At 39.1% G+C, this 27,988-nt stretch overlaps 1 protein-coding gene across 2 annotated transcripts; it reads left to right on the plus strand.

Moving 5' to 3' along the window:
- The first annotated feature begins 29 nt into the window (after nt 1-29).
- Nucleotides 30-14,659, plus strand: CCNL1 (cyclin L1). 2 transcript variants are annotated; one of them, XM_059391676.1, is made up of 11 exons: nt 876-2,215; nt 2,526-2,600; nt 3,058-3,167; nt 8,778-8,898; nt 9,978-10,042; nt 11,760-11,859; nt 11,965-12,069; nt 12,170-12,311; nt 12,757-12,868; nt 12,973-13,071; nt 13,787-14,659. In XM_059391676.1, the coding sequence occupies exons 1-11, from the start codon at nt 1,913-1,915 to the stop codon at nt 14,133-14,135; spliced, it is 1,581 nt and encodes a 526-aa protein (XP_059247659.1). In that variant the 5' UTR covers nt 876-1,912; the 3' UTR covers nt 14,136-14,659. The 2 variants fall into 2 exon arrangements, with proteins under 2 accessions (XP_059247660.1, XP_059247659.1); XM_059391677.1 differs by lacking the exons at nt 11,965-12,069; nt 12,170-12,311; nt 12,757-12,868; nt 12,973-13,071; nt 13,787-14,659 and adding an exon at nt 10,284-10,297 and having other exon boundaries at nt 30-2,215; nt 11,760-11,845.
- The last annotated feature ends 13,329 nt before the right edge of the window (nt 14,660-27,988 follow it).

Genomic DNA, 27,988 nt, shown 5'->3' on the forward strand with positions numbered 1-27,988 from the left:
CTGAGCCACCCAGGCGCCCTCCATTAAGAAATATCTTAAAAGTAAGTTAAATTATATTACTTTCGGGTCATTAAAAATACAGGTGGTGATTTCACTGAAACTCAATGTCAACAATTAGGCTTTTTTTTCAGTTTGGAACAATGACAGAGTTCTTATGTGTCACTGATGCAAATCTCCCCAACACTACTATTTTACATAACCACAGTAGGTTATGACAATCAGGAAAATAGCACATCATCAACTAGTTTTTGAGATTCCTAAATTTTCAAAATTAATGGAATTTTTAAATCCCTTGTGAATATTGGGAAGGGAAGTTTCTTTGGAAACAGCCTGGTCAGAAAGGTCAATGAGATGATGGGCAGAGAAGTTAAGCGCTCTAGTCAGCACCAGGATTTTACACTCTCTTGGACCAGTATTTCTTACGCCTGCCTGAAGATTTGAATCACTGTAGGATGGGCAAAATCCAAACACTGGCTGGGCCCACCCTAAATTAATTACATTATCTTCTGCAGGTACGGCTCAAGCATCAGTATGTTTTTAAAACTCCCCAGAAGATTCTAATTTGCAGCAAGAGTTCAGAACTGCTCATGTTAAGGATTTACTAAATAAAACTGACTTAATGCTTTTTTAAAAATGAGGTTTCTGAGTATGCTTTGCTTCAGTGATATCACTAACAAATATCAAAATACATTCAAATTTCCTTTGCTATGAAGAGCCAAGGTTCAGTGCACTTTTTATAATTAAAGTAAGCCTTAAACCGAAGCTGTTAATAGATAACAGGACTTCTCATCCCTAGCCAACCATCTCAGAGGTTCAAGTGTGGGATAAAAAGATAATTGGAGTAAACCAAGATCTACTCATTTTTTCCTAACTCTAGTAGTTTGTAACAGTATCTTTATTTTTCTTCAAATTTGAGGAAATTCTGGGAATCGCTAGCTAATATCCCAGAAGAAAAAAAAAAAAACAAACACAAATGAAACCGATTTTTCCTATTCTGCTCAACTGTGGTAACCAATATGAATACATTGATCCCCGGAAAAAATCCAATTACTTCTGTAAAGTTCTCGCCCTACTTTTGTAAAGTAGGGATTTTCCCAGATTACTCTAACTGTGGCGAAGTCACTGACTCAAGCCTGAGTTTCGCAAGCCAATAGGCGAAAGCAGCCTCTCTCCAAGTCATTAGGATGCCTTCGCCTTACTCCGATACCACGGGTAATAATATGGAGAACTTTGGTGGTGGGGGGGAGACAATGTAGTTCACATTCGTGTTATCTAAAAAATACTGAAAAGCAGCCCTCTTCGGTCTCCCTGCGGGTCACTTTAAATTACGAATTTGGCCACGCACGACACCCGAGTAACCGCTTCCACTCGCCAATGCAGGCAAAGGTCGGCCCTAAGCTTCCCTTCGTACCGGCTGAACTGCGCCGCGCAGATACCACAAGTTAGGAGAAGGTGAGAGACGGGAGCAAAGCGACACACGTTCTAGACAAATTACCGAAATCGCGCAGGAATTATAGCAAACTCTGCCAACTTTACCTTGGGGACAAGACAGCTTGTAAAGCTCCCTTATTATACTTGTGTCTAATACGATTAAAAACACGATGGCTAAGACCTATTTTAGCTAAAAAAACGACCTCCTCGACCACTCCGGGGCCCCGGCCGGGAGGTCACCAGGCGACAGGAGAGTTGAACACCGGTGCCCGCAGCGACCCCGCCGACGCAAGCCTAGAGAAGGCCTGAAGGGACTAGTTGGCGCGCACCAGCCGGGCGTGGTGACGTCAGGGCGGAAGCGCACGCTGCGTGAAGCGGCCCAGAACCCGGCGGTCACGGGAATATCCGTCGCGCCGAGGACGCTGGTTAGTCTCGCTCCGGGTTCCGGCTGCGTTGGGCGTGCGTGCAGCTCGCTGAGACTATGGCGTCCGGGCCTCACCCGACCGCGACCGCTGCCGCCGCCGCCTCGTCCGCCGCCCCGAGCGCGGGCGGCTCCAGCTCCGGGACGACAACCACGACGACGACCACGACAGGAGGGATCCTGATCGGCGACCGCCTCTACTCGGAAGTTTCGCTCACCATCGACCACTCGCTGATTCCGGAGGAGCGGCTTTCCCCTACCCCGTCCATGCAGGACGGGCTCGACCTGCCCAGCGAGACCGATTTGCGCATCTTGGGCTGCGAGCTCATCCAGGCCGCCGGCATTCTCCTCCGGTTGCCGCAGGTCAGTGCGCCGGCCCTGGGCCGGCAGAGTGCGCCCTCCCTCCCCGCTGTCCCTTCCCTGCATCCCGGTTTCACCGTGTCTTGGCAGGGTGGGGATTCCTCCTCGGCCTCTCCAGCCACGGTCCCAGTCGGATCCCGGGCGTGTCGAGGGCGGGAGGGCGCGGAGGCGAAGGGAGGACCCGGTAGCGAGCAGTTCGCGGCGGGAGGGGGAGGGGGAAGGGGAGCGGGGAGCGAGCGGCAGCACAAAATGGCGGCGGCGCCTGGTGCGGTCCCGCCTGACCCCTGCGCCTCCGTTCTTCTCACGTCTGCAGGTGGCGATGGCAACGGGGCAGGTGTTGTTTCATCGTTTTTTCTACTCCAAGTCTTTCGTCAAACATAGTTTCGAGGTAAGCATCGCGGGGGCGGGTGTGAAGGGATTTCTTCATCCGGAAGCGGGGAGGAGGGGGTTGTGTCTCCAGCCAGCTTTTCTAGAAAGGGAGTGGTTAGTTTAGGCCTTTGTACCTAGTTCTCGCCCAGCAGCAGGGACTTTTGGAATGTGTTTGAAAACTAGAAAGCGTATCTTGAGCCTATTTTCTCTCTTAGCAGAAATAGACTTAGCTTGACTCTAGATTGAAAATTAAGATTATTTAAGCAATAAAAAACATAGTATTAGCAAATCTGTTAGGCCTATAGCCTAGAAAAGCCAATCGTACTTTTATTTCACCAAAAGTCCCAGCTGTGTCCTAACTTTTTTTCATCAGAATTAGTTAAATTTTGAAGGGGTGTACGTCTTCCTAATTGTACTTGATTTAATTGTACTTGGTGTAATCTAACAACATTTTATTGGATTGTGGGTTCTTTCAGATTGTTGCCATGGCTTGTATTAATCTTGCATCCAAAATTGAAGAAGCACCTAGAAGAATAAGAGATGTGATTAATGTATTTCACCATCTACGCCAGTTAAGAGGAAAAAGGTAAGATTGGCATTATTGAACACAGTATTTCCTGCTGCTACTGTATTGTACACCAATCATCAAATCAAAACATTCTTTCCTCTCAAAACTGATGCAAAGGAAAAACGGCTTTAATTTAGGTGTTAAAATTCACATAGGAACTCACTAATACTTAAATTAATTTAAAACAAACCACAATTAACCAGCTATCTAAAGTTTGTAGAGGCAGTTGCATTTATGGACAATCCTAACAGTGCTGTGAAGCCAGTCCTGTGGCTTAAGATTAAACAAGAAAGGGAATACGTTTGGCTCAAGTGTGAGTGTATTCTGTAAGTTATTTCCCCTCCCCCCTCTCTTGGAAGACTGAAGGCTGGAAGTGTGAACACTGCAGTTCAAGTTAATATTGTGGCAAAGTTTTGTGTAGATTATGTTTTTCTACTCGAAGTCCAGTTAATCCTTTATCAATTGAGGTTGGCTTTTGTTAGAATACTTCTCAACATTGAACTACGATATATCGCATAATACCGGATCTGAAAGGACTGCAGGATGATAAAGGTTGAAGTTTGAAGTCAAAGGGATTAAACAGGTATTTTGTTTTGGTCAGATACAGTATCAGTGAGTGGGGTAGAGAAATAACTAATTGATTGGGTTATATTTAGATAAGGCCGATTTTATTCAATCTTGTAAGAAGTAAGAAAATAGAGACCGAATAGTGTTATCTTACAGATTTTGTGGCTACATGACAACACTGTATGTGGACCTGTGTGTTCATGTGAGGCAGTGCCAAAAAGTTTTAGTTGCAGGGCTTCCTGCATCTAGAGGTGACTTCTAGTACACGCTGCAGAAGGATATACTTGGTGTAGCTTAGTTTTCGTGTTAACTTTTTAAGAAATTGTGGTGATGTTAGATAAACTTACACTGTGGGAGTTAGTTATAAAAGGATTTTAAGTTGTTGGGGGTTGGGTGTCAGTTAGTGGCAAATTAGTAATCCTTTGTGAGTGGTCGTTATTGGTTGAATCTGTAAGTTGGCAGTAATGGAACTATCCAGAGACAAACAGTAAAGTAATCTTTAGTCTAGTTACAAAGTTTGAAACATTGCTACCCAGATGGTTTTCACAGCATTTTTCAGTTTTCTTACATTCTTTTTCCATCTCTTCTCCTTCATCCTAACCATATCCAGGGATAGACTAATTTTTTATTTCATTTTAAAATATCTTTTAGCTTCTTGGTGAGGAATCCCTGGAAATTGGGAAGATTTTAAATTGGTATTTAGTATGGTTTGAGCTAAAATTTGTTTTTAGATACTTAGCTGATTCTTCAGGGTGTTAAAAACAAAAAGACAGTAGTGGAAAGGCTTTTTATCTTTAGTCAAAGGATTCTGTGTTTGCCTAAAGGAGTTTTCTGTCCATATTCTTCGAATCATTGAGCCAACTATTGTATTATCATTTAATAATGATTATCTACTTTGAAGTTTTTCCGTGAGACTTAGAGTATTCTTCCTTGATGTCAGAGTAGGTCTTAACCATAAAAACCTTGGAATCAAAACATCTCATCTGACTGACTGTTGTGTCTGATGTAATAGTGTGTTTTGGTCATTATTACAGAGAAATTGACTTTGTCTCAATCTTACAAGTCTGATTATAGCATGAAATTTAAAAGGAGTTGTTAATTGCATGGAAGCCTTTTTCTTAAAGCAGGATGTAAAAGTGTTTCTATGCATATTACAAGTTAACTCAGACACATAACTTGTATATGTTATTAACTTCAACTCTTTTTTCCCTTGCAACCGACTATACAGCGACCAGCTACATTTACCAAAGCCTGGGTGATGTGGAGTGGTACATAGAGATGAAGCTGTCGTCATGGCAACAGTGAGTGAAGTATCGAAAATCCCCAAGGAGAAGCCAGTGCTCTGAGAATAGGTCACTGGAATCGGGGACTAACAGGTTGGCCACTGGTGAACCATTTAGAAGAACTCCTGTTTCTTGTTATAAGCTTTTGTCTTTGCTGTCCAAGTTATTAGAACTGTAGTTTGGTTTATTTTTATGCAGAGTAATACCACTAGAAAGTACTATCAGTATCATACTTCAGTTAAATAGCGTATCAGTTTATCTTAATAATGCTGTTTTAATGTGGTTTATGTACAGCTTTAAATTGTAGTATGGTCTTGGTAATTACAGAGGAGGCATCATTTTTGTAGCCTTTAGGTCATTTTTTAGTCCTGATTACACATTTGAATCACCAGAGGAGCTTTTAGAAAGTACCATTATCCAAGTTTTGTCCTGGGTTATTTGATTCCTCCCCTTCTCCAATTTTTTGTAGTTTCATAATTAAGCTCGGAATAAATGGGTGAATCAAAAAAGGAAAATAGCCTTTTTAGTAGTTTCCAAATTTGGTTTTGATAATGCAGCATATTTCCAGAAAATTAAGCATTTTCTGTAATTGTAAGGAGCCCACATGCATCCTTTAAGGCTTCTCTAAAGGAAGATAATCTTTCAGGCTGATGGAACCACTCATTGATGAATACAGTGTGGTATTTTCAATAGGTATATAAATCATAGATGAAGTTGGAAGGGTATTAAGTGATCTTGTCATTTAGTCCAACTTCTCTGTTTATTTTGTGGCTTTAAAGGTAGTGGCTTTCATCTGTTTAAACACTGCTAAAGAGGGAATATTCATTTGGCATAGGTATTAACACATTTCTGTATATTGAAAAACAGTCTGGCTCCTTATAAACTACTTAATCTCATTTTTGAATAGAGTCTGTTGAAGAGCTAGTTCCAAATATTCAGTCTTTGTATCACATGAGTGAGAGTGACCATGTTTGGATTTTCTATTTCTAATTATTTTTTAATTTTTTCCTGTTAAGTTGTATTTCAACTAGATTGATCATGCTGAAGGAAAAATTATTCTGAGAGACCAGAAAAAATTTCCAGTGACCAAAGCCCAAGATTTCCTATTAAAACTAAAATCTGAAAATTGTTCTTCTCATTGAAATTTAATTCGGAAAATCTGACAAACTCAAAAACGGGAGAGGTGGAGTTAGGTTTGGTTGGTTGTTGATAATGAAAATTATTTTTTCTCTGAGTAGATGAAAGTTCTCTTTTTTAAGACATTTAAGAATGTCATCTCCTAAATCTTACTGGAAGTTTACCAAATTGGAGATGAAGAAATTCTAAAGCCTCAGTTCAGTTTTATATGCTTGTTGCCATAGGCAGTACTAGTTGATACTTTGTTAACATAAGTAAGGAAACCATTTGCTTAGACAAGTTTTCTTTAAGCTTTCCTTACTGCTGACTTATGGGGACACATTTCTCTTTCTGAAACAAAGTAATCTTTATAAGGTAGTTGTAAATTACATGTCATTCAAAATGAAGATAACAAATTACATCAGTACAAAGTTAAAAAAAAAAGTATACCTATCAAAACTAGGTGACAGAAGGCCTAAGCAAGAAGAATATTATAGTTGAATTATAATAAATAATGAGTTTGCTTTCTTCAGTTGAGTTTTGGTGTCACTGGGATTTTGATATATAAAGAAGGGAAAGCAAAAATTGTGGCAGAATAAATGGAAAATAACAATTCACTTTAGCTGAATTAATGAATGAGTAAGCCTGATTTGGGATCAGATAGTAGCCATTATTCAAACAAGTGTTTGCTGGTTAATTGCAGAAAAAACGAATTTAAGAATTTGAAGGCAACTCTTAAAGCATGCTTATTAGTAAAAGGTGTAGATGAGTTTGCTCAACACAAAAAGAGGGAAAGAAAATTAATTTTGTAAAATTTTATTTTTAGGACTGTAATGGTGCAGTTTATGGTCTGAATGAGAGTTAGTGGCAGGCAGATATAACAGTGGAGATACTCTCTTTCCTAATAACCTGTTGAAGGAGGGCCATGAAATAACTAGTTTTGAGAGTCTGAGGTATGGGTTTGACTTTTTTCCAAATTTCCTGTTAGGGTGATAAACCCTGAGAAATTATAAACCTGAAGATTTTTAGGGTACAGTTTCATGGGTACATTGATTGCTCTGAAGTTAATTTTTTCCCAAAGAGCAGTTAACTTGTAGTCTATTGTTCTGATCAGATAGATTCATTGTTACATTTTTATGGTAGAAATTGGTCCCCTGTCCAGTTAGTGGCCTCATTCCTCATACGTTTCATAGCTGTAATGGGAATTGAACTGAGGGGAGCCAGTTTTCAGCATTGTTAATTTAAGTAAGCTAGTTTCCATCTCAGATTTGCCAACTCTGTTTAATGTAATTCGATAAAAATCATACTGTATGAAATAAATAATTTGAAATAGTCTAGTGAGCATTCTAGTTTTTATAATTTTAGATGGGTGTAAGAAAGGAAGATAAATGAAAGATTTTTAGATAGTATGTCATTGCAGGGCTAGTTATTAATGATAGCTCATTTCAGTTGCTTTCTAATACTCAAGTGGATGTATTTAAATATGAGCTTGCATTTTTCTGGATTTGGTGTGCATGGTAAAAATGAGTTGTGAATTGAGGTGTTGTAACATTCTGCCCAGAACAAAAACTCTTGAATATTTTGGCTGAAAATGAATTCAGTATGGCGGAAAATACTTACATGTTCTCCCCATATATATACCTTACAATTTTGTCTTAATGAAAATGTATTTCTTAGTGGTTGGATCTAAAAATGTATCAAATGAAGGACATTGGGAAATGAAAGTCCACAAGCCCTGACTGAAAACAAACTTCTCAGGACTCAGGAAGAAACCAGTTTTGAATTTAAGATTTAAAGCAGGTAGTCTTTTAATTGAACATGCTATTTCCAAAGCATTGAACCATTGGTAGATAGCTTTCTGTGTTACAGCTTTCAAAGCTTTCAGAATTTAGTCTGGCACAGACACTTCAAGTGTTCTTCTGGTTCCCTCATGCTCCTTTCTCTCTTACATTGCATACTAAATAAAGTTTTTCTGCCTGATAAGGACAAATCAGACCAAATTCAAGTTTAGTTTTCATTGATCACTTTTAATTTTGAGTCTGATTTTTAAAACGTTTCTTTTTTTAATTGGGCTCTTTAGATTTTAGATTTTCTTTGACGGTGGATTCTTAGAAAAATTTGTTTAAGCAGAATGTCCACTTAGAATCTGGATTAGCTATCTACCGTTTTTTCCTCTCTGATTTTTACTTTGGCCATCACCTAGCCAAGAGTTGCTATTTTAGAAAATGAGTAAAATCACTGTAATCTATGAAGTCTTTATAGTAAATATTTTCAAGAGCTAAAAATTAGTTTTGTCATCACAAAGTGTCTATGAATAGAGACTAATGGCATTTGTGATGATAAATCAACAGTCACTTAAGTTTATCTTATATACATCACACCTAATAGATAAACCTGTGTAAAAGATCAGCAGCGGCTAGATAGAAGCTTTAGAGTGACTTTTTCACTACAGGGTAGAGCTAGTTCCTATAGAAACTTAGTTAAGTATATGTTTAATTAGCATAACTTGGACAGCATAAGATTAATGCTTTAACTTGTTTGCAGGAGTTTAAAAAGCTGGTTTCTGTTGCCAATAGTTGGTTGGAAGGGAAAATGGAGATGCCACAAATAAAATTTTTTGGATGTGCAAAACAGTTTTGATTTTATTTCTTACAAACTATAGGACTCCAAGCCCCCTGATCCTTGATCAGAACTACATTAACACCAAAAATCAAGTTATCAAGGCAGAGAGGAGGGTGCTAAAGGAGTTGGGATTTTGTGTTCATGTCAAGCATCCCCATAAGGTGAGTTGTAGAATGCAGAAATTACATTCGTAAGTATTAGGGTTTTTCTTAAAATTGTGTCTTACATGAATTTGTTATGGTTATTTTTTAGAGGTAACCATGGTTTTAAAAGGCGTTCTTTATAAGTTTACCAGTAAAATGGGAGTCAAAAAGATTTGGGTTCAGGTCTTCACTCTTCATTGTGTGAGCATAGAGAAATTCTTTTTCCCTCTGTGGTTAACCCAGTTTCCCTACTTAGAAAACAGATAGTGAAATACTTTATTTCTAGGAGTAAATAATACACATCTGCAGAAGTACATGGGACACTGCCTGTCACACAGTAGAATGAAAGCGTGGTGGCTGCTCTCTTGTTACCATTATTGTATGTTTATAGATTTCTCCAATATTTCTTGGCTGGATGATACATCATCATTAGAGCACAGTGATTACTGTAGGGGTGCTCTGGGGATAGGACTATCTGTGATAGAAACTTGTCTGCCATTAGCTCTGGGACTCTGGTAAATATATCTGTCCCTCAGATTCTACATCTTCAAGATCGTAAAATGGGAATAATTGATTATACAGGTTCAGAAAGCTCTGACTTGAACTGTAGTGAAGCTACTTATATGTAGTATTTACTTATACTCTTAAACATGATTAGCTTCACTGCAGAAAGTGTAGTGTTTATTTATTGTAATACCCACAGTATTACATAATATCACACTCATTGTGTAACTTTAAAAACGTAGTCTGCATGGTTTTTAGACATAGAGAGGTGTACCTTGGAAAATAAGTGAAATAATCCCTACCACAGTGCCTGTCACATACTCAAGTGTTCATGAGAAATTAGGTATTGTCTTTAATTGATTTAACTCTTTCCTGTGCAATTTTGGCTCATATTTAAAGTTTTTAGATAATCTAGTAGCATAATAACTCACATTGCCTGCAATGTGCCTTTTAGGTTGGTCTGTATTATCTGTGCAGTTTGTAGAAGAGTTAAAACTTGCATCTAACATTTCAGTTATTTAAATTCATTAAACTCAGTACTCTTAAAAAATGCACCCATATGCTAAATTGAGTTTTTTTCCCTTGTCCTTCAGATCATTGTTATGTATTTACAAGTCTTAGAATGTGAACGTAATCAAACCCTGGTTCAGACTGCCTGGTAAGTTGCTTTTTTACATTTCTTTCCTTAGCCAGGAAAACAGAAGCAGAAATAAAGTAAGTTTCATTTTCCCTTTCCAAAATAATGAGAGGAGTTTGTTTTGGTGCGTTTTGTTTTTTTTTGTTTTTTAACCAAAAGGTAAATAATGCTTATTTCTGCTTCCTGTTTTCTTGGCTTGACTATTTGCTTTCAATGGAGAACTCAATTTAACTTTGTTCTTTTTTCTACTCTTTAATTAAAGGGTAGTCCATGATGGTAAGTCATAGAACTCTGCCCTCTGCACTTCAGCCCATGACCTCAGGATGGCCTGATTGGCTGCCCTGCTCTCCAGCCAATCCAGTGCAAGCTCTGATCCGAGATTCACTGAAGTGGTCCATATCCATCTGGCAGCATCTTCTAGTTCTGTCGGGGTGTCAAAAGGATTTGTATATTTGCTTCTAGAAGTAACTATTCAACATGCCTATGTATATAATGTATACCTGTAACTATCAAAATGAATAGTTCATTTTTGATAGATTTGTTGTCCAGCCATTATGAATTAAATGACTTTTTTTTGTTAGGAATTTGACTTAGATTTCTATTTTTAGTATGTATAGCATGGATTCTACCAAAGGAAACTACAGCTTGCAGCTTAAAATGGGCACCATTCCTATATTGGATGAAGTACAGCTGCTGGACTGTTGAGGCAATAATAGAAGTACAGTCTTTAAAAGAAATGTTAATATTAACATAAGCACTTTAGAACTTTGAACTTTTGACATGAAGATGTTTGATTTGAAGGGCTGGCTTATTTTAAGGTAAAATAAGGAATTTGGTCCAGCTACAACTACTTTTTTCAAGACTGTTAATGATGTGCAGGACTTAAGTTAATTTTTTATGTTCTGGACTTAATGACTACCATGCTTCTTTAGGATTCAGTAAATATTAGTAATATTAGAAAAGTCTAATTGCTTTTATAAAATGCATGACATTTTAAATATATGCTCTATAAAACATTTAAGCAGTTATTTCACGGGTAAGGATTTTTAAGAAATAGTCTTTTAGTTTAACCTTTTAAACAATTTGTGAAATTTCTTTAATACTTCAGAGATATTGTCCAGCAATTTATTAACTGCAGTAGTTTATTGCTTTTGTTTATACTTAGTCACAAAAAAAGGTATGTAAACAAGGCTGTTTTATGTATTTACTGCTCTTCCCTACCTAAGTTTTCTGCAGTAGCTGAGATTTCTTAATATAACTTGGTGAGTGCTTACTGAAAATGCCTTTTTACCCCTGTCACAGTATTTTGAGTTTTTGAAAGAACTTGGTTGACACTGCTTTTCATTGTGGATAAAAGGAGAGATGGTCAATAATTAATGGCTCGAAGTATTGTTGGAGTGGTTTATCATTTCTGAAACAAGTTATGTCAAAATTGATTTTGAAAGCATTGCTTTTCATAGAACTACATGAAAACTTATTTAAAGTTCTATTTGGAATAATAATGTGGAATTATTTTAAAGAACTTTGGTCATAAATAGGAAAAGTGAAAAATGGTTCTAGTGTTAAATTCTTATCTCTTACTGATTTTTGAGTTAAGAATTGTTATATGCTAGAATATGAGGATATGAATATAAACATGAGAAGAAAAAAGAATAAAGTAGATTGAGTCTCCAATTTTTATGTAAGCTTCAGAAGGACTGTGTTTATGTACAAAGCTTATGGTTGAAATGTTTTTCAGGAATTATATGAATGACAGTCTTCGAACGAATGTATTTGTTCGATTTCAACCAGAGACAATAGCATGTGCTTGTATCTACCTTGCGGCTAGAGCCCTTCAGGTAAGGTATATATAGTCTGTTTTGTTCTATAGGATAAATCTCAAGAATTAGCATTCTCGATAAAGACTGAAATTTGATCTAAACCATTCTGTTTTTATGGTTTAGATTCCATTACCAACTCGTCCCCATTGGTTTCTTCTTTTTGGTACTACGGAAGAAGAGATCCAAGAAATCTGCATAGAAACACTTAGGCTTTATACCAGAAAAAAGGTAGTAGTTTACTCATGTTTGTGTTAATACTTTTTCAGTACTTAAAAGAGTTTCAACTCTTTTATAAGGGAAAAATACTAACTTCATTTTTTTCCATCAGCCAAACTATGAATTGCTAGAAAAGGAAGTAGAGAAAAGAAAAGTAGCCTTACAGGAAGCCAAATTAAAAGCAAAGGGATTGAATCCTGATGGAACTCCAGCCCTTTCAACCCTTGGTGGATTTTCTCCAGCCTCCAAACCATGTAAGATATATTCAGAATTAAAATGATTTGAGCACTGCATGTGTGTGGTTATTAGAAAGCTTTAGCGTTTAGGAGCTCCTCTGTGGCTCAGTCAGTTGAGCATCTGACTCCTGATTTTGGCTTAGGTCATGATCTCAGGGTCATGAGATCCAGTGTCAAGGCTCCATACTCAGTGCAGAGTCTGCTTGAGATTTTCTCTCCCTCTGCCTACCCCTATAGGTAAATGAATAAAACTTCTTTAAAAAAAAATAGCATTATTTAATGGTGGAATAGAAACAGTGATATGAGAAGCTATTAATGTTTTCTTTCATGATAGTTCAAGACTAATACTTGAAAGTATGGTACTTTGAGTTACATTTAGAAACAACTTTTTGGCTCTCTGTTAAATCCCAACAGGTAACATGTCTTTTTGTTTTTTGTTGGTTTTTTGTTTTTGTTTTTAAAGCATCACCAAGAGAAGTGAAGGCTGAAGAGAAGTCACCAATATCCGTTAATGTGAAGACTGTCAAGAAAGAACCTGAGGACAGACAACAGGCTTCCAAAAGCCCTTACAATGGGTGAGTATACTTGACTTAGAAAACCAGTCTAAAGAATCTTCTTTGTATTTAATTTCTAACATACTAAACATGTATCTAAAATAATGATTTTTTTTTTTTTTAAGTGTAAGAAAAGACAGCAAGAGAAGTAGAAATAGCAGGAGTGCTAGTCGATCAAGGTCAAGAACACGATCACGTTCTAGATCACATACTCCAAGAAGACAGTAAGTAAATACTCTTGAAGAGAAAGCAGTCATATTTGGAGTGAAGTTCTTGCTTTTTAAAAAAATTGAACCTAGATATTTTCACAGTTGGGTTAGATTTAGTTTTTTAACATGAGATACATTATGAGAAAAGGAGTTTAGAAATATGTCCTGCCTATATGTGGCTTTTTATTTTGGGGTGGTGTAGCTAGCCAATTCTATTCTGTCTTCGCCCATTTTTTTGAAGTGTAGGGGCTGGCCACAAAGTGCTATGGAAAGCTATGATAATCCTATTTATAATGTGTGAAAATGGTGGCTTTGTTCAATTTCAGTTAGAAAATACTAATATTTTATTAACTGTTAATTAACAACAAAAACTCAAGTTGATCATAGCCAGAGTCTCTCCTGGTTAGCTTTGTAATTAGATTGATAGCTGCTTGTGTCTGTTTGGTGGCTCTTTGAACATTTGTGAGATACTCAATAAAAAGCATAGCTATCCAGGATGCTTTGTAAAAATTTTGGCATATAGATACAATATAGTACATTTAAGATTTCTCTAATATAGGCTGCATGGGAGTTAGTGGGGAGTAGGGAGATGTAATGGAAGTTTTCCATCTGACATGTACTGCTACATGCTACAGGTCAGTAGATTTGTTTTGAACCTGTTATAAGCACCACCAAAATAATCTGCTCTCAGCAGAAGCTGAATCTAAACCTCAAATTTTTATTATCTAAGTTATAATAATAGGCGGAGCCGATCTGGAACATACAGCTCAAGATCAAGAAGCAGGTCCCGCAGTCACAGTGAAAGCCCAAGAAGACATCATAATCATGGTTCTCCTCACCTTAAGGCCAAGCATACCAGAGATGATTTAAAAAGTTCAAATAGACATGGTCATAAAAGGAAAAAATCTCGTTCTCGATCTCAGAGCAAGTCTCGGGATCACTCAGATGCTGCCAAGAAGCACAGGCATGAAAGGGGACATCATAGGGACAGGCGTGAAAGGTCTCGCTCCTTTGAGAGGTCCCATAAAGGCAAGCACCATGGTGGCAGTCGCTCAGGACATGGCAGGCACAGGCGCTGACTTTCTTCCTTTGAGCCTGCATCAATTCCTGGTTTTGCCTATCTACAGTGTGATGTATGGACTCATAATCAAAAAATACTAAAAGTGAACTGATTAGGATTTGATTTTGTAAAACCCTCTAGGTTTCTAGAAACACTGAGGACATTTCTTTTGGAAAGAACTATGTTTTTTCTGTTCTTATTTTCTTTTATTTTCCTTTTGGTTTTTGTTTTTGGGGTTTTTTTTTTGTTGTTTTTCTTTTTCTTTTTTTTTTTTTGCACATTAAAATGCCCTAGCAGTATCTAATTGAAAACCATGGTCAGGTTCAAATGTACTTATTATAGTTGTGTATTGTTTATTGCTATAAGAACTGGAGCGTGAATTCTGTAAAAATGTATCTTATTTTTATACAGATAAAATTGCAGACACTGTTCTATTTAAGTGGTTATTTGTTTAAATGATGGTGAATACTTTCTTAACACTGGTTTGTCTGCATGTGTAAAGATTTTTACAAGGAAATAAAATGCAAATCTTGTTTTTCTAAACTGCTTCAAATATCTTATTTAAATAAATTATTAAAAAGAGTGAAATTTTAATAGTAAAATGCCTGTACTGATTTTATGACCTGTTCTTCTATTAGCTATGGTTTAAGATTATTAAATGCAGTTATTATAATAGCATTGGGAGCTATTGTAAAAGTCTTTGCCTTATACATGGACAAAACAAATGGGAGCTGTGCAACAATGTAATATTAAATGTTACATTGTAGCACTAAACCAGTTTCCAAATTGAAATCTATTTGCACATAAATAGTACTTAAAATTAAGAAATGGTACCATAGGATTATTTTAAGTGAGCTCCCTCTTGAACAAATCAAAACTTTTAAAATGACACTAAATCAGACTTACTGACCTTTAAAGTTCTTTTTAAAATTATATTAGATATTTAGTGATAGTTTTTATTTAGGCTAGGAAGATTCAGTAGTAAATTGAGGCTCCACCGGACTTGGCTGGGGCTGATAAAAAGTGTGATAGAAAAATGAAATTTGTTGAAAAAGCCACAGGTCCTTATATTCAAATGAATTCTTAAGTTATTCACACTGAGAGTTATTTTCCCAATAATTTGCAAGTGAATTTAGAAGTCTTTCTAAAGACTTTATTTTAGAGAGAGAGCATAAGCAGCAGGGAGGGACAAAGAGGGAGAGAGAAACTCAAGCAGATTCCACATGGGACAAGATGTGGGGCAGGCCCACAACCCTGCATGACCTGAGCTGAAATCAAGAGCCAGATGCTCAACTGATTGAGCCGCCCAGATGCCCCTGAATCTAGAAATCATAGAAGGCCATGTGTGATCTCCTTATTTTATAATTAAAACCCATCTTTCCATTAATTTTTTAACATACCTGATAGCTTGATAATTAGTCCACTAGACTTAGCTCAGCTTGATAATTAGTCCACTAGACTTGGCTCCAAATGATTTTTTGGTATATTAAAAAAATGAAATAGATCCACAAAGATTTGCTGTCACTAAGGATGTTTAAAAGCAAAACAAACAAAAAAAAAAAAAAAAAAAAAAAAACCTGTTGAAGAGGATTCCAAAGACTTAAAACAGATTCACCAGTGGTGGGCAGTGGGGCTGGAAAAAGAAAAGGCAGCTACATTGAAGGAGACAAGACTTATTTAGATTTTTAAAATGTTGGGTGTGCTACTTAAATAAGTTCTATATCTAACTAGATAGAAACTAACATGACCTTGCATAAAAGAGTAACTTCTGAAAGGGGATGAATAGTATTAACATTCTTTCTAGGGGTGCCTGGATGGCTCAGTGGGTTTAAGCCTCTGCCTTTGGCTCAGGTCATGATCTCTGGGCTTTGGGATCCATCAGGCTCTCTGCTCAGCGGGAAGAAACGGGAATTCCCCTTCTCTCTGCCTGCCTCTCTGCCTACTTGTAATCTGTCAAATCTTTAAAAGAAAAATGTCCTTTCTATATATGATTTTGTAATACTGCTGAACTATAGCTGTTTCTTAAGAGCCTAAACTATATCTAAACAGGAACGATTTCCTTTACAAAACAGGCATTGAAGAAAGGCAAAGGCAAAAGTCAGCAAAGTCCGTTTGTTATAGTCTTGAACTCTTAATAGTTTTTAAATTTTTATGTACTTACCCTTGTTGGAAAGAGCACTATGGGGTGAGGTTTGTGAAGATGGAAGAGACAGGGAACACACCTGCATGTGGGGTGAGATTTGTATTGGCAGAGATGGCTTTGGCAGAGATGTCTTTTTCCAGGTATCCTAATTTTTGCCTTGTGCAACAGGCAAAAAAAAACCATTTTCTAGGTTTTGTCAAGAAGTTGACATCCTGCTACTGCTCTACCTGAATTTATAAACTGAAGTATATCAATTTTTGAACTTCTATTAAGGAAAATTTCCAGTAGAAGTAGTACAATACCCGTATCTCAGCTCCAAAAGTGATCAGTTCGTGGTCAGCCTACCTTGTTCATACCTACCAATTCACCATTCTACTTTGCACGCTTATTTGGAAGAAAATCCCAGACAACTGATTTCATCCCCAACTATTTCAGTCTAAAAGGTAAGGATTTAAACTAACAGTAATGCCTAACCACCCAGTCAATATCCATGTTATCTTTACTATCTCTTAATTTATTTTTATATTAGGATGTTCAAGCAAAGTCCATATATGTTACATTGGTTTTAATCACAGATTCTCCCACCCATTTACCCTTAAAATTGTTCTGAGATCATTTTCATATTCTGGGTTTGCTCACTAACCCTGTGGAATCCCTGGACATAAATTTCTTTCTCCTGTATTACAAACTTCATAGATCTCAAGACTTGGTCAGATTCAGATTTGGTAATTTGTGGTTTTTTTCTTATTTTTTTTTACTAGTCTGAAATTTTAGAAGTCTGGCAACCCAGACTATGTGTTACTCTACAAGTGTTACTAGACGGCTGCCTCACTGACTAGTGGTTTCACTGAGTTCCTGATTCTTTTTTTTTTTTTTAAGATTTAATTTATTTATTTGAGGGAGAGCATGAGCGGGAGGTCAGAGAGAAAAGCAGACTCCCTGTGGAGCTGAGAGCCGGATGGGGGACTCGATCATGAGCTGAGCCGAAGGCAGTCGTCCAACCAACTGAGCCACCCAGGCGTCCCTGAGTTCCTGATTCTTAATTAGTGCCTGCACCTTGATAGCTTTGCGTGCATATTTCCCAACTCTGTATATGTTCTCTCATTATCTTGTGTTTCCCCTGTATAGCCCTAAGTTGTAATGCAGATGAGTTGTTTAGTGTTTGTTCTAATCTGATTCTAAATACTTAAGTCCTTCCATGGTATAGAATGTACATTTGTCCTTAATGATTGGTATCTTAACCTTAAAGGAAGGCTAGTAAATAGCATCAAAATGACCAGCTTTTTACTGAGGTCTAAGTTTTTCTTTTTGTTTCTTTTTTAAATATTTATTTATTTGACAGATAACAAGTAGACAGAGAGGCAGGCAGAAAGAGAGAGAGAGAGAAGCAGGCTCTCTGCTCAGCAGAGAGCCCAACGCGGGACTTGATCCCAGGACCCCGAGATCATGACCTGAGCCGAAGGCAGCAGCTTAACCCACTGAGCCACCCAGGCAGCCCATACTGAGGTCTAAGTTTTGAGGGGTTTTTTGTTTGTTTTTGAATTTTTTTATTAACACATAATGTATTATCAGCCCCAGGGATATAGGTCTGTAAATCGCCAGGTTTACACTTCACAGCACTCAACCATAGCACGTATCTTCCCCAATGTCCATAACCCAACCACCCTCTTCCTACCCCTCTCCTCCCGGCAACCCTCAGTCTGTTTAGTGAGATTAAGAGTCTCTTAATGGTTTGTCTCCCTCCCGATCCCATCTTGTTTCATTTATTCCTTTCCTACCCCCAAAACCTCCCACGTTGCCTCTCAACTTCATCATATCAGAGATCTTATAATTGTCTCTCTGATTGACTTATTTCACTAAGCATAATACTGTCTAGTTCCATCAACGTCCTGGCAAATGGCAAGATTTCATTTCTTTTGATGGCTGCATAATATTCCATTGTATGTATGTACTCATCATCTTTATCCATTCATCTGTTGATGGTTATCTTTCCATAGTTTGGCTATTGTGGACACTGCTTCTATAAACATTTGGGTGCACGTGCCCCTTCAGATCACCACATTTGTATCTGTAGGGTAAATACTCAGTAGTGCGATTGTTGGGGCATAAGAGCTCTATTTTCAACTTTTTGAGGAACCTCCATGCTGTTTTCCAGAGTGGTTGCACCAGCTTGCATTCCCAACAACAGTGTAGGAGGGTTCCCCTTTCTCCGCATCCTTGCCCGTATCTGTCATTCCCTGACTTGTTAATTTTAGCCATTCTGACTGGTGTGAGGTGGTATCTCATTGTGGTTTTGATTTTTATTTCCTTTTTCATGTGTCTGTGGCCATCTGGGTGCCGTCTTTGCAGAAATGTCTGTTCATGTCCTCTGCCCATTTCTTGATGGGATTCTTTGTTCTTTGGGTGTTGAGTTTGATAAGCTCTTTATAGATTTTGGATACTAGCCCTTTATCTGATATGTTGTTTGCAAATATCTTCTCCCATTCTGTCAGTTGTCTTTGGTTTTGGTAACTGTTTCATTTGCTGTGCAAAAGCTTTTTTTTTTTTTTTTTTTTTTTTTAAAGATTTTATTTATTTATTTGACAGAGAGAGAGGACAAGCAGGCAGAGAGGCAGGCAGAGAGAGAGGAGGAAGCAGGCTCCCCGCTGAGCCTGATGCGGGGCTTGATCCCAGGACTCTGAGATCATGACCTGAGCCGAAGGCAGTGGCCTAACCCACTGAGCCACCCAGGCGCCCTGTGCAAAAGCTTTTTTAAATTTTTTTTTAAGATGTTATTTATTTGACAGAGATCACAAGTAGGCGGGGGCGGGGGGTGGGTAGTAGGCTCCCGGCAGAGCAGAGAGCCCAAGGTGGGGCTCAATCCCAGGACCCTCAGATCATTACCTAAGCCAAAGGCAGAGGCCAAACCCACTGAGTCACCCAGGTGCCCCTGTGCAAAAGCTTTTGATCTTGAAGTCCCAATAGTTCATTTTTGCCCTTGCTTCCATTGCCTTTGGAGATGTTCCTAGGAAGAGTTCCTGTGGCTGAGGTCAAAGAGGCTGCTGCCTGTGTTCTCAAGGAGAAAGCTGTTCTATAAGATTTTAAGATTTTTTTTTTTAAGATTTTATTTGACAGAGAGATCACAAGTTGGCAGAGAGGCAGGCAGAGAGAGGAGGAAGCAGACTCCCTGCTGAGCAGAGAGCGAGATGCGGAACTCGATCCCAGGACCCTGAGATCATGACCTGAGCCGAAGGCAGCGGCTTAACTCACTGAGCCACCCAGGCGCCCAAGTTTTAAATATTGTTACCATCAGTTAGTAACCACATTATTACACCCACAGCCTGCATCAAAAGCCATTCTTTAAAAATTTAAAGGTAACTCTCATGAGTTTCCAAAAACAAGGGAATTTCATAATAATATTCATTGTCCTAAGGGCCGTTTCTTAGGGCTGTAATAGATAATGGTGACGTTTTTGTTTCTGTTTTTTTCCTTAAAGACCAGGTTTTTCCAGAATTCATGTTAAAATCATAGGCGGGTTGCCTGGGTGGCTCAGTGGGTTAAGCCACTGCCTTCGGCTCAGGTCATGATCTCAGGGTCCTGGGATGGAGTCCCACATCCGGCTCTCTGCTCAGCAGGGAGCCGGCTTCCCTCTCTACTCTCTCTCTGCCTGTCTCTCCATCTACTTGTGATCTCTCTCTGTCAAATAACTAAATAAAATCTTAAAAAAAAAATAGGCATATTGAGAGCTTAGTTTAGCTGGATGAGAGAAGATGTACATGGGGTTTGATAAGGAAAACCATCACTTCCCCACTGGGGAAATTGGGATGGGGGGCAGTATTCATTGGTTGGGCCTTGATCCCTGCATGTTCCCTAGAGTAGCTATGTGTGTGGCTGGAAGTCACAGCTTGACTTTGTAGCCACTTGAATTTTGTTCATTGCTTTAATGAAAGGAAGGTGGACTTCATACCCCTCCACTAAGGGGACTTGGTAAGTTACTTAACCTCATCAGCCCTTGGCCTTACCTCAGAGCATTTTGTTTGACTATATATTGGGCTTGCAATTAGCTTGCAATTCAAACAGTTTCTTATATGAAAGCACCCCAACTACTTAGAAGAGTTCGAATTCTACATTTCCTATGAACACAGTTCAAAATAGAGTAATTTCAGAATGTTACTTTACCAAAGTTATATCTGATTCTGGACAAGATTTTCATGAGAACACTGGTCCAGGTGTTCTCTCGACCCTTCTGTTTTTGCCACTGATGCTTAGTTTACATCTAACCCAGTTCCACGTACAGAGGAAATTGCTACTCTGCCTGCTTTTATATGTCACCCCATTTCTTTCATCAGCTGTCACCTCAACACCATGGTAGCAGCATTTCTGTCTATGCCTTTGCCACAGTCTTTCAGACAGCAGCTAATTTAGTTAAAACATTAATCGTGTTCCTCCAATACATAATGCTTCCAAAGATTTCCCCTTCCCTTGGAATAAAATACAAACCCTTGACTCTGGCTGTACATAATCCAATGTTTGTCAGCCTCTTCATCAACCAACACCTGTTCCTCCTTCTCAGATATGCACATCTATTCCTGAGCCTTTGCATTTGTCTTTCCTACTTGGGATGCTCTCCCAAATCTTATGCCCTGGCTCCATCATCCATGTGCCCTTCCACAGGGGGCTTCTCTCACACCATATCCAAAATAAGCATTTCTTGACACCACTCTCATCATGTTCTATTCCTTAGCACTAATTTTTTCCTAAAACCACTATCTGAAATTACCTTAGTTTTATCATTGACTCTTATGCATAAGATATAAGCTTCAAGAGAGCAGTAAAAAGTGGTTCATTATCGCATGCCCCTCACCTAATCCTACAACTGTGCCTGCTCCCATAATAGGGTGTGTAGTAAATACTGAGGAATGAATGAATTTCACTTACTGCTAATAATGGACGTTTTTAAGCCCTCAACTTTCAATGTGTTCTTTATCCAACTGCCCCCTATGAATGTATGTATTCCTTTCACAGGGTTCTAGGTTCCTGGAGCTCAAAACGGGGACCAGAGACCTGTAAACAACAGCCAAGGAGTAGCAAACTGGTAGGCCATGGCCAAATCCTTGCGCATGTATTTGGTTTGTGCAATGTTAGTTTTAAATGAACTAGCTGCTACATATTTTTATTGGAAATAGTCACATAAAAACCTAAACTTCCAGCTTCTTTTTAAAAAATATATGAGATCCACAATCCCTGGCATCAACTGACTGGCCCCAAGTAGCTCTCTGGTTGGGGTGCACACACACCCATGCATCATAGTTCCTTCTCTTCCCTCTTAATCACAGCACTGACGCCGCCGCTGAAGCCAGCTGTCAGTTTGCATCCGTCGGTGTGCTGACAGCGGTATTTTTCTTGAATCCTGCTCTTTTTGCTTGTTGGTGCTACCTGCCTGGTCTTTTTGCAGTGGACACCTGACGTCACAGAGGATAATCCAAGACCTACACAAATCTCCACGTCTGTGAAAGTGGCCATGTGCATACTGTGCCCAACCAACCTCTCTTTACTGGCTGACCAGTATTCTATGGCTAACCTTTTCAAACTGGAATTTCTCCTTTGACGAGCTTTTGCATTACTGGAGCACTTGTGGAAAAACTCCGCAAGTGGATTCTTCCTGTTTTTATACAGAGTATTTGACACACCAGATCTTTGTCCACAGCACAAGGACAAGGCACATCATAAATCTAAGCCACCATGAGGTTCAATATTTTCCAACCTAAATTACAAAACTAACTTCCTGCTCAAAATGTTTTATTTCCTTGGATCTTCTCAAGCAAACCAAGTCTTATTCATTTAATAATTACTGCAACATGGATTAACAATGTACAATGACGTCATGTTGAAACTGGTTAGTCCTGGCAGACGATATTTTCCACACAAATGAAATGAAGAGCAAATTAATTTTCGACTTACTTGAAAATAGTCAAATTATAAATGTCAGTTGTCGCCATAATTACACTTAACCTGATGAGGGCTACCATGATAGGTTTCTACCTAGAGAAATAAAGGCAGAGAAAGTCTCGATGGCTAGATATGTGGCAAATATCTACATATAATTAATACTTGCTTGCAGGGTACTTGCTTTCCAGTTGGAGGCCATTTTTTAAAAAGCCAAATAACATCCAAAGTAATCCAAATAATATCCAAAATGATCTTCAGTATAGTTTAGGGCCAGGCAAGCAGTATAATGAGTGCTGAGTTTAAAGAAGGAAGAGGGACCCCTGTGGCCTAAAAGACCCTGGAAAGTTTTCACAGGGAACACGAAACATGTGGGGTGCCTGGAATGGGAAAGAATTTGAAAGGCCAAGAAGGAAAGGCAATGTAATATAGAGGTAGCGCGTAAGGGGGACTGTGGAGTGCATGCCGAGGTGAACACCAGCCCTGTGTGGCCAGAGAAGGCAGGCAATAGTGGACTTAAGGAGTCAGACTGCTGGCGGTCACTGTTTTTATCTAATTTTGTACACACTACTTAATGTCTCCAAACTTCCATTTCCCATCTGAAGAGTGAGTCATTGAGTCTGCTGTATTCACATAGTAAGAGGGTTAAAAGACGTGATGTATGTATGTGGTGCACTTAGCACAGTGTTAGACCTGTAGTGAATGGTCAGTCAGTGGTATCACCATTTTAGCATTGTCAGAGGCCTGTGGATGCCAGACTGTGGTGACTTGTAGACCAGAGAGCCACTGTGTTAAGCAGGTGGGTGACTATTAACTTCCTAGGGTCACTGTAACAAATTACCACATACTTGCTGGCTTAAAAGAAATGGATTCTCTCACAGTTTTGGAGGCTACAAGTCTGAAATCAAGGTGTTGGCAGGGCATGCTCCCCTTGAAGGTTCTAGGGAAGAATCCTTCCTTGACTCTTTCTAGTCACTGGGGGCTCCCAGCTGTCCCTGGCATTCCATGGCTCGTAGCCATGTCATTGCATTTTCTGCCTCCCTCTTTATGTGGCCTTTTTCTGTGTATGTCCTCTCCCCTCTTTTTTTTTTTTTTTTTAAGATTTTATTTATTTATTTGACAGAAATTACAAGTACACAGAGAGGCAAGGCAGAGAGAGAGAGAAGGAAGCAGGCTCCCTGCTGAGCAGAGAGCCCGATGCGGGACTCGATCCCAGGACCCTGAGATCATGACCTGAGCCGAAGGCAGCGGCTTAACCCACTGAGCCACCCAGGCGCCCCTGTCCTCTCCCCTCTTTATAAGGACACCAGTCACTGGATTTGGGCCCCACCCTAATCCAGTATGACCTCATCTAATTACAGCCACAAAAACTATTTCCAAATAAGGTCACATTCTAAGGTTCTAGATGAAATGAATTTGGGGGAGGTGGGGGACACTTTTCAACCCACTGCAGTGACATAAGAAAACCAAGTTGAAAAAAACTGAAATTAACATGTTTTTTTAACTTTCATTTTGAAATAATTTCAGGCTTACAAAATACAAGTTGCAAAAATGGTACAAAGAATCCCCGTGTAGCCTTCACCCAGATTTCCCAACTTGCTTCATCACTCTCTCTCCCTCTGCATGTGTGTACTGGATTTTCCGATACATTTGAGAGTAAGTTGCAGTCATGATGTCCCCTTACCTGTATTTCACTGTATACTCCCTAAAAATAAGGATCTTTATCTTCCATATCCATAGTAGGATTATCGAAGTCAGGAAATTAAAAAAAAATGATACTGACCTAATCAAATATTACCAGTTTTCCTACCAATGCCCTTTTCTGGTCCAGGATCCAATCTAGAATCACATATTGCCATTAATTTACTTTCTTCTGTAATAGTTCCTCAGTTTGTCTGTCTTTCATGACCTCGACCTTTTTTGTTTTGAAGAGCTTTATTTTTTCCAACATTATAGCTTGATACATTTCAAACCTCTAAGGAAAATTAAGAGCAGTAAAAACCAGTACCTTTATATTCATTACCCAAGGTTCATTAGTAATTATATTTTGTTACACACGCATGATTTCTCTGGGTATATATATGTAGCCACATATTTTTGTTTTCTGAACCATTTAAGTTACTTTACCCTTAAATACTCTAACACATATTACCAAAGATCGAGGACATTTGTTTTGCCCCCATAGCCACAACTCAACTGTCATCACAGGAAATTTAACATTGATACAAATATGTAATATACAGTTATCTTAGAATTTCCCAGATTGTTGTAATTGTTGTTTATAACTGGGGGTTGGTTGTTTGATGCAGGGTCCAAAGTTTATATATTGTATTTAGTTTACTATCTCCTAAGCTGCATTAATCTAGAAAACTCCCCATGATTAGATCCACGTTTAAACATTTTTGGTAGGCCCACTACATAGATGATACTGTGTTCTCAGTGTATCACTTAGCAGGCACATGTCAATTTGTCCCATTATCATTAAGTTTGGTCATTTGACTAAAGTGGTGTCTACCATAGTCCTCCATTATAAAGGTACTTTTAATCTGTACTCTGTGGGGTTATACATGAAGACTGAGTGAATTCCCTGTTTCTTGACAGTTTTTCACCCATGGCTTTAGCATCCATTAATGGTCTTACTGGAATCAAGTTTTTGTTTTGTTTTAGGTTTTACTATAGCAGTTGGAAAATGGTGGTTTTTCTATTTCTAGCTGCTTAAACATTTGTTGGTTGGCATTCTTTTATGAAGAGAGCTTTCCCTTCATCTCTTACTATTTCAAGTGTCTATAAGATCTTAAGATCTTAAAAAAAAAAAAATTCCTCTCATTGTGACGCTGACATCACCCCAAATTAGGCCAGTGGAGACTCCTACAGGCTAGCTCCTTTGGCCTTTCGATATGTCCCCATTAGTTTTGGGCATTATGTTACTTTCTCGTACAACAAGATAGTCCAGGTTCACCTTCTACTTTCTCTGCTTCAACCCCGGAACAAGCCATTCCTCTAAGAACCACAAGTTCCTGTTAGTGAGGGACCAAATTCTGGCAGAAGGTAAGCTCATTGCTACTTGGTATCATCGTTTCTACGTCTTTTCATATGAAACCTCCAATTCTACTCCATCACTATAGAGTTCTTTTGCTCCTTCCTCCCAGGGTAAACCAGGAGCTTTGTAGAATGCTCTTTAATTGAGGTCTGCCCGGTGTTTCATGATTAGATTCAGGTTTTGTGTTTTTGGTAGGTGTACAACAGAAGTGAGGTTGTATCTTCCTCAGTGCATCAGATTAGGAGGCCCCTGTTGATTGGTTTCATGACTGATGGTGTTAACTTTGGTCATCGATGAAGGTGGTGTCTACCAGTGTTCTCTACTTAAATGTTACTAGTTCCCCCTTTAAAGTAATAGAACCTTACAGAAGAGGTGTTTTGAGATCACATACATGCTGTTTTTCATCATCATTCTGCCTACTAATTTTAGCATCCACTGATGTTAGCCTGAAACATTTATTGAAAATGTTTTCTAATTCCAGCATTCCTTCCATATTTATTAGTTGGAATCCCACTATAAGGAAGAGCTTTCCCTTCTTCATTTACTCATTTGTTTATGTATATCAGTGTGTAACCATCTTGTGGGTCATAATCCATTACCATCATTTATTTTGTTATAATTATCTAAGATGTGGCCAATAAGAATTGCTTTTAAGCTAGTTCCTCTGTCCTTTGAGATGAATACTTTTTTTAAAGATTTATTTTAGAGAGAGATAGAGTACACTCAAGGGAGCACAAGTAAGGGAGGGACAGAGAGAGAGGGAGAGACAATCTCAACCAGACTCCATGCTGAGCGTGGAGCCCAATGCAGGGCTCAGTCTAAAGACTCTGAGACCATGACCTGAGCCAAAATCAAAAGTGGGCCACTTAACTGACTGATGAATATTTTTAAGACTATTTTCACATATGTGACTTTCCAAAATATTCACAACATTTGTACGTTCTCTAGGAGTGTGTTATGAGAAGCCCTTGGGCTGTCTCATCAGCACTGGCTGTAGAGGAAATAGAGTGACTTTTAAAGGTCATAGTCACTACAATGCCAATGTATAGGGCTTCTCACGGCAGTTTCCTTTTGGCCCATGACAACCTTCCTCACCCATGATCAGCTCCCATACTCCCAACAGTCTGTCCTTGCCTTACAAGAACATTTTAGTTTGCAGTAAGAGTTAGCAGTAAGTACTTCCGCCCATTAGAGGTCACTTTTGGCTAGATGTGAAAGATTTCTCTCCAAATCTCTTACCAGCTGACTGGCAAGTTGTACTCTGAGCACAATAAGGATTTGTCTATTTCCAAAGGAACACTAATGTCTTTAGATGTGTCCACTTAAGCCTCATTTAAATCCTTAATCCAGACTTGAATCCTGGATGACAACCCGAAGGGTACATAACTTTGCTAAGTTCTGCTGGGAGAAAAATAAAGACAGAGATGCCTGTTTACATAAGCACTATGTTTTACATATGTTAACTCATTTCACATCTTTCATAAAAACCCTATGGGGTATGTTGGGGGGAACTCATGAAAGGTGATTTCACCCAGGCAGTAAGTGGCTTAGCCATGATTCAAACCCAAATACTTCGTTCCAGAGTGTGGATCGAAGTGTGCATCAACCTGCGTGGCTTTTCTAGAGTCCCACTGTAATTAAATCTTTCTATATTCAAGCCTGGAAACTTTGGCTTCTTTATAAAGCATCAGAGCTCTTTTGGAGATTAGCGGTGGATGCTTCTTATAAGCTGTGTGCCACTGGGAACTAGTCCAGTGGAGGCATGCCTGTGCCCACACCTGAGTCCAATGTGACCTCTGTGGCTGCAGGCTGGCCAGGTCCTGGGATCAACCCCAGGAACCCAGCAGCTTCACCACCACCCCATTCAGTGTTGCACTCAGACAACCTGAGGCCACCAGTTTGGCCTTTGCCTCCTAGGAGCTGCAGCATCTGGCTTTGGAAGAAGCTTCAAATAATTCTCCAAGGTACTTGATAAAGTTCTCTACCTCTCCTCCTTGGCAGAGAGGGTGGTGAAAGGGGGCATGGGTTCTGGTGTTCGATCAGCCTGCATCAAAAGCCTGGTGCTCCTGCTCAGTGGCCTTGGGCAGAACTGCTTCGCTCCATGAGCCTGAGTTCCTTCATCCCGTGGTAGACGATGGAGACACTTCCCGGCACACGTGTTGTGAGAATTAATGATGTACGTAAAGGATGCTGGTGCAGGGTAGGAGGTACTTGGTAGGTTTTACTTTTATCACTTCCTTAAAAGTAGAGCCCTATTCCCAATCCGAGTGACTGACTGATGTCGTGTCCTAGGTGGCTCTGCCTTTTCCCCAAACACTAGTGCCTCTCTCTGCTGGTTGTTACTCCTTGAGAAATGAAAACACATCCCTCCATGCCGGTGAGTGTCATCTCTTGTGCCTGGCCTAATTCTCCAACTAGACTCAAGTCTGGGACTGTCCTTTACACGTTTTCATATCCCTAGGCTTTTTTTTTTTTTTAAGATATTTTTTATTTATTTGACAGAGAGAGAGAGAGAGAGGTCACATGTAGTCAGAGAGGCAGGCAGAGAGAGAGGAGGAAGCAGGCTCTCTGCTGAGGGGAGAGCCCAATGCAGGGCTGGATCCCAGGACCCTGAGATCATGACCTGAGCCGAAGGCAGAGGCCTCAACCCACTGAGCCACCCAGATGCCCCCATATCCCTAGGCTTAACCAAGGACCCCAAACAGTAAGTGGTCAGTAAAGGACTGTTGATGAGAGACTAACAGAAGTTACTTCACAAGGATTT

This window comes from Mustela nigripes, chromosome 2, assembly GCF_022355385.1.
Source record: "Mustela nigripes isolate SB6536 chromosome 2, MUSNIG.SB6536, whole genome shotgun sequence".
In the NCBI taxonomy this organism is placed as follows: Eukaryota; Metazoa; Chordata; class Mammalia; order Carnivora; family Mustelidae; genus Mustela; species Mustela nigripes.

Excerpts from the sequence above, each read along its gene's own strand:
- CCNL1 (XM_059391676.1), top strand. The coding sequence starts at position 1,913 with ATGGCGTCCGGGCCTCACCCGACCGCGACCGCTGCCGCCGCCGCCTCG. Across the intron at positions 2,601-3,057 it reads TCGTCAAACATAGTTTCGAG|ATTGTTGCCATGGCTTGTAT; the intron begins GTAAGCATCGCG and ends GGGTTCTTTCAG. Across the intron at positions 12,070-12,169 it reads GGCTTTATACCAGAAAAAAG|CCAAACTATGAATTGCTAGA; the intron begins GTAGTAGTTTAC and ends TTTTTCCATCAG.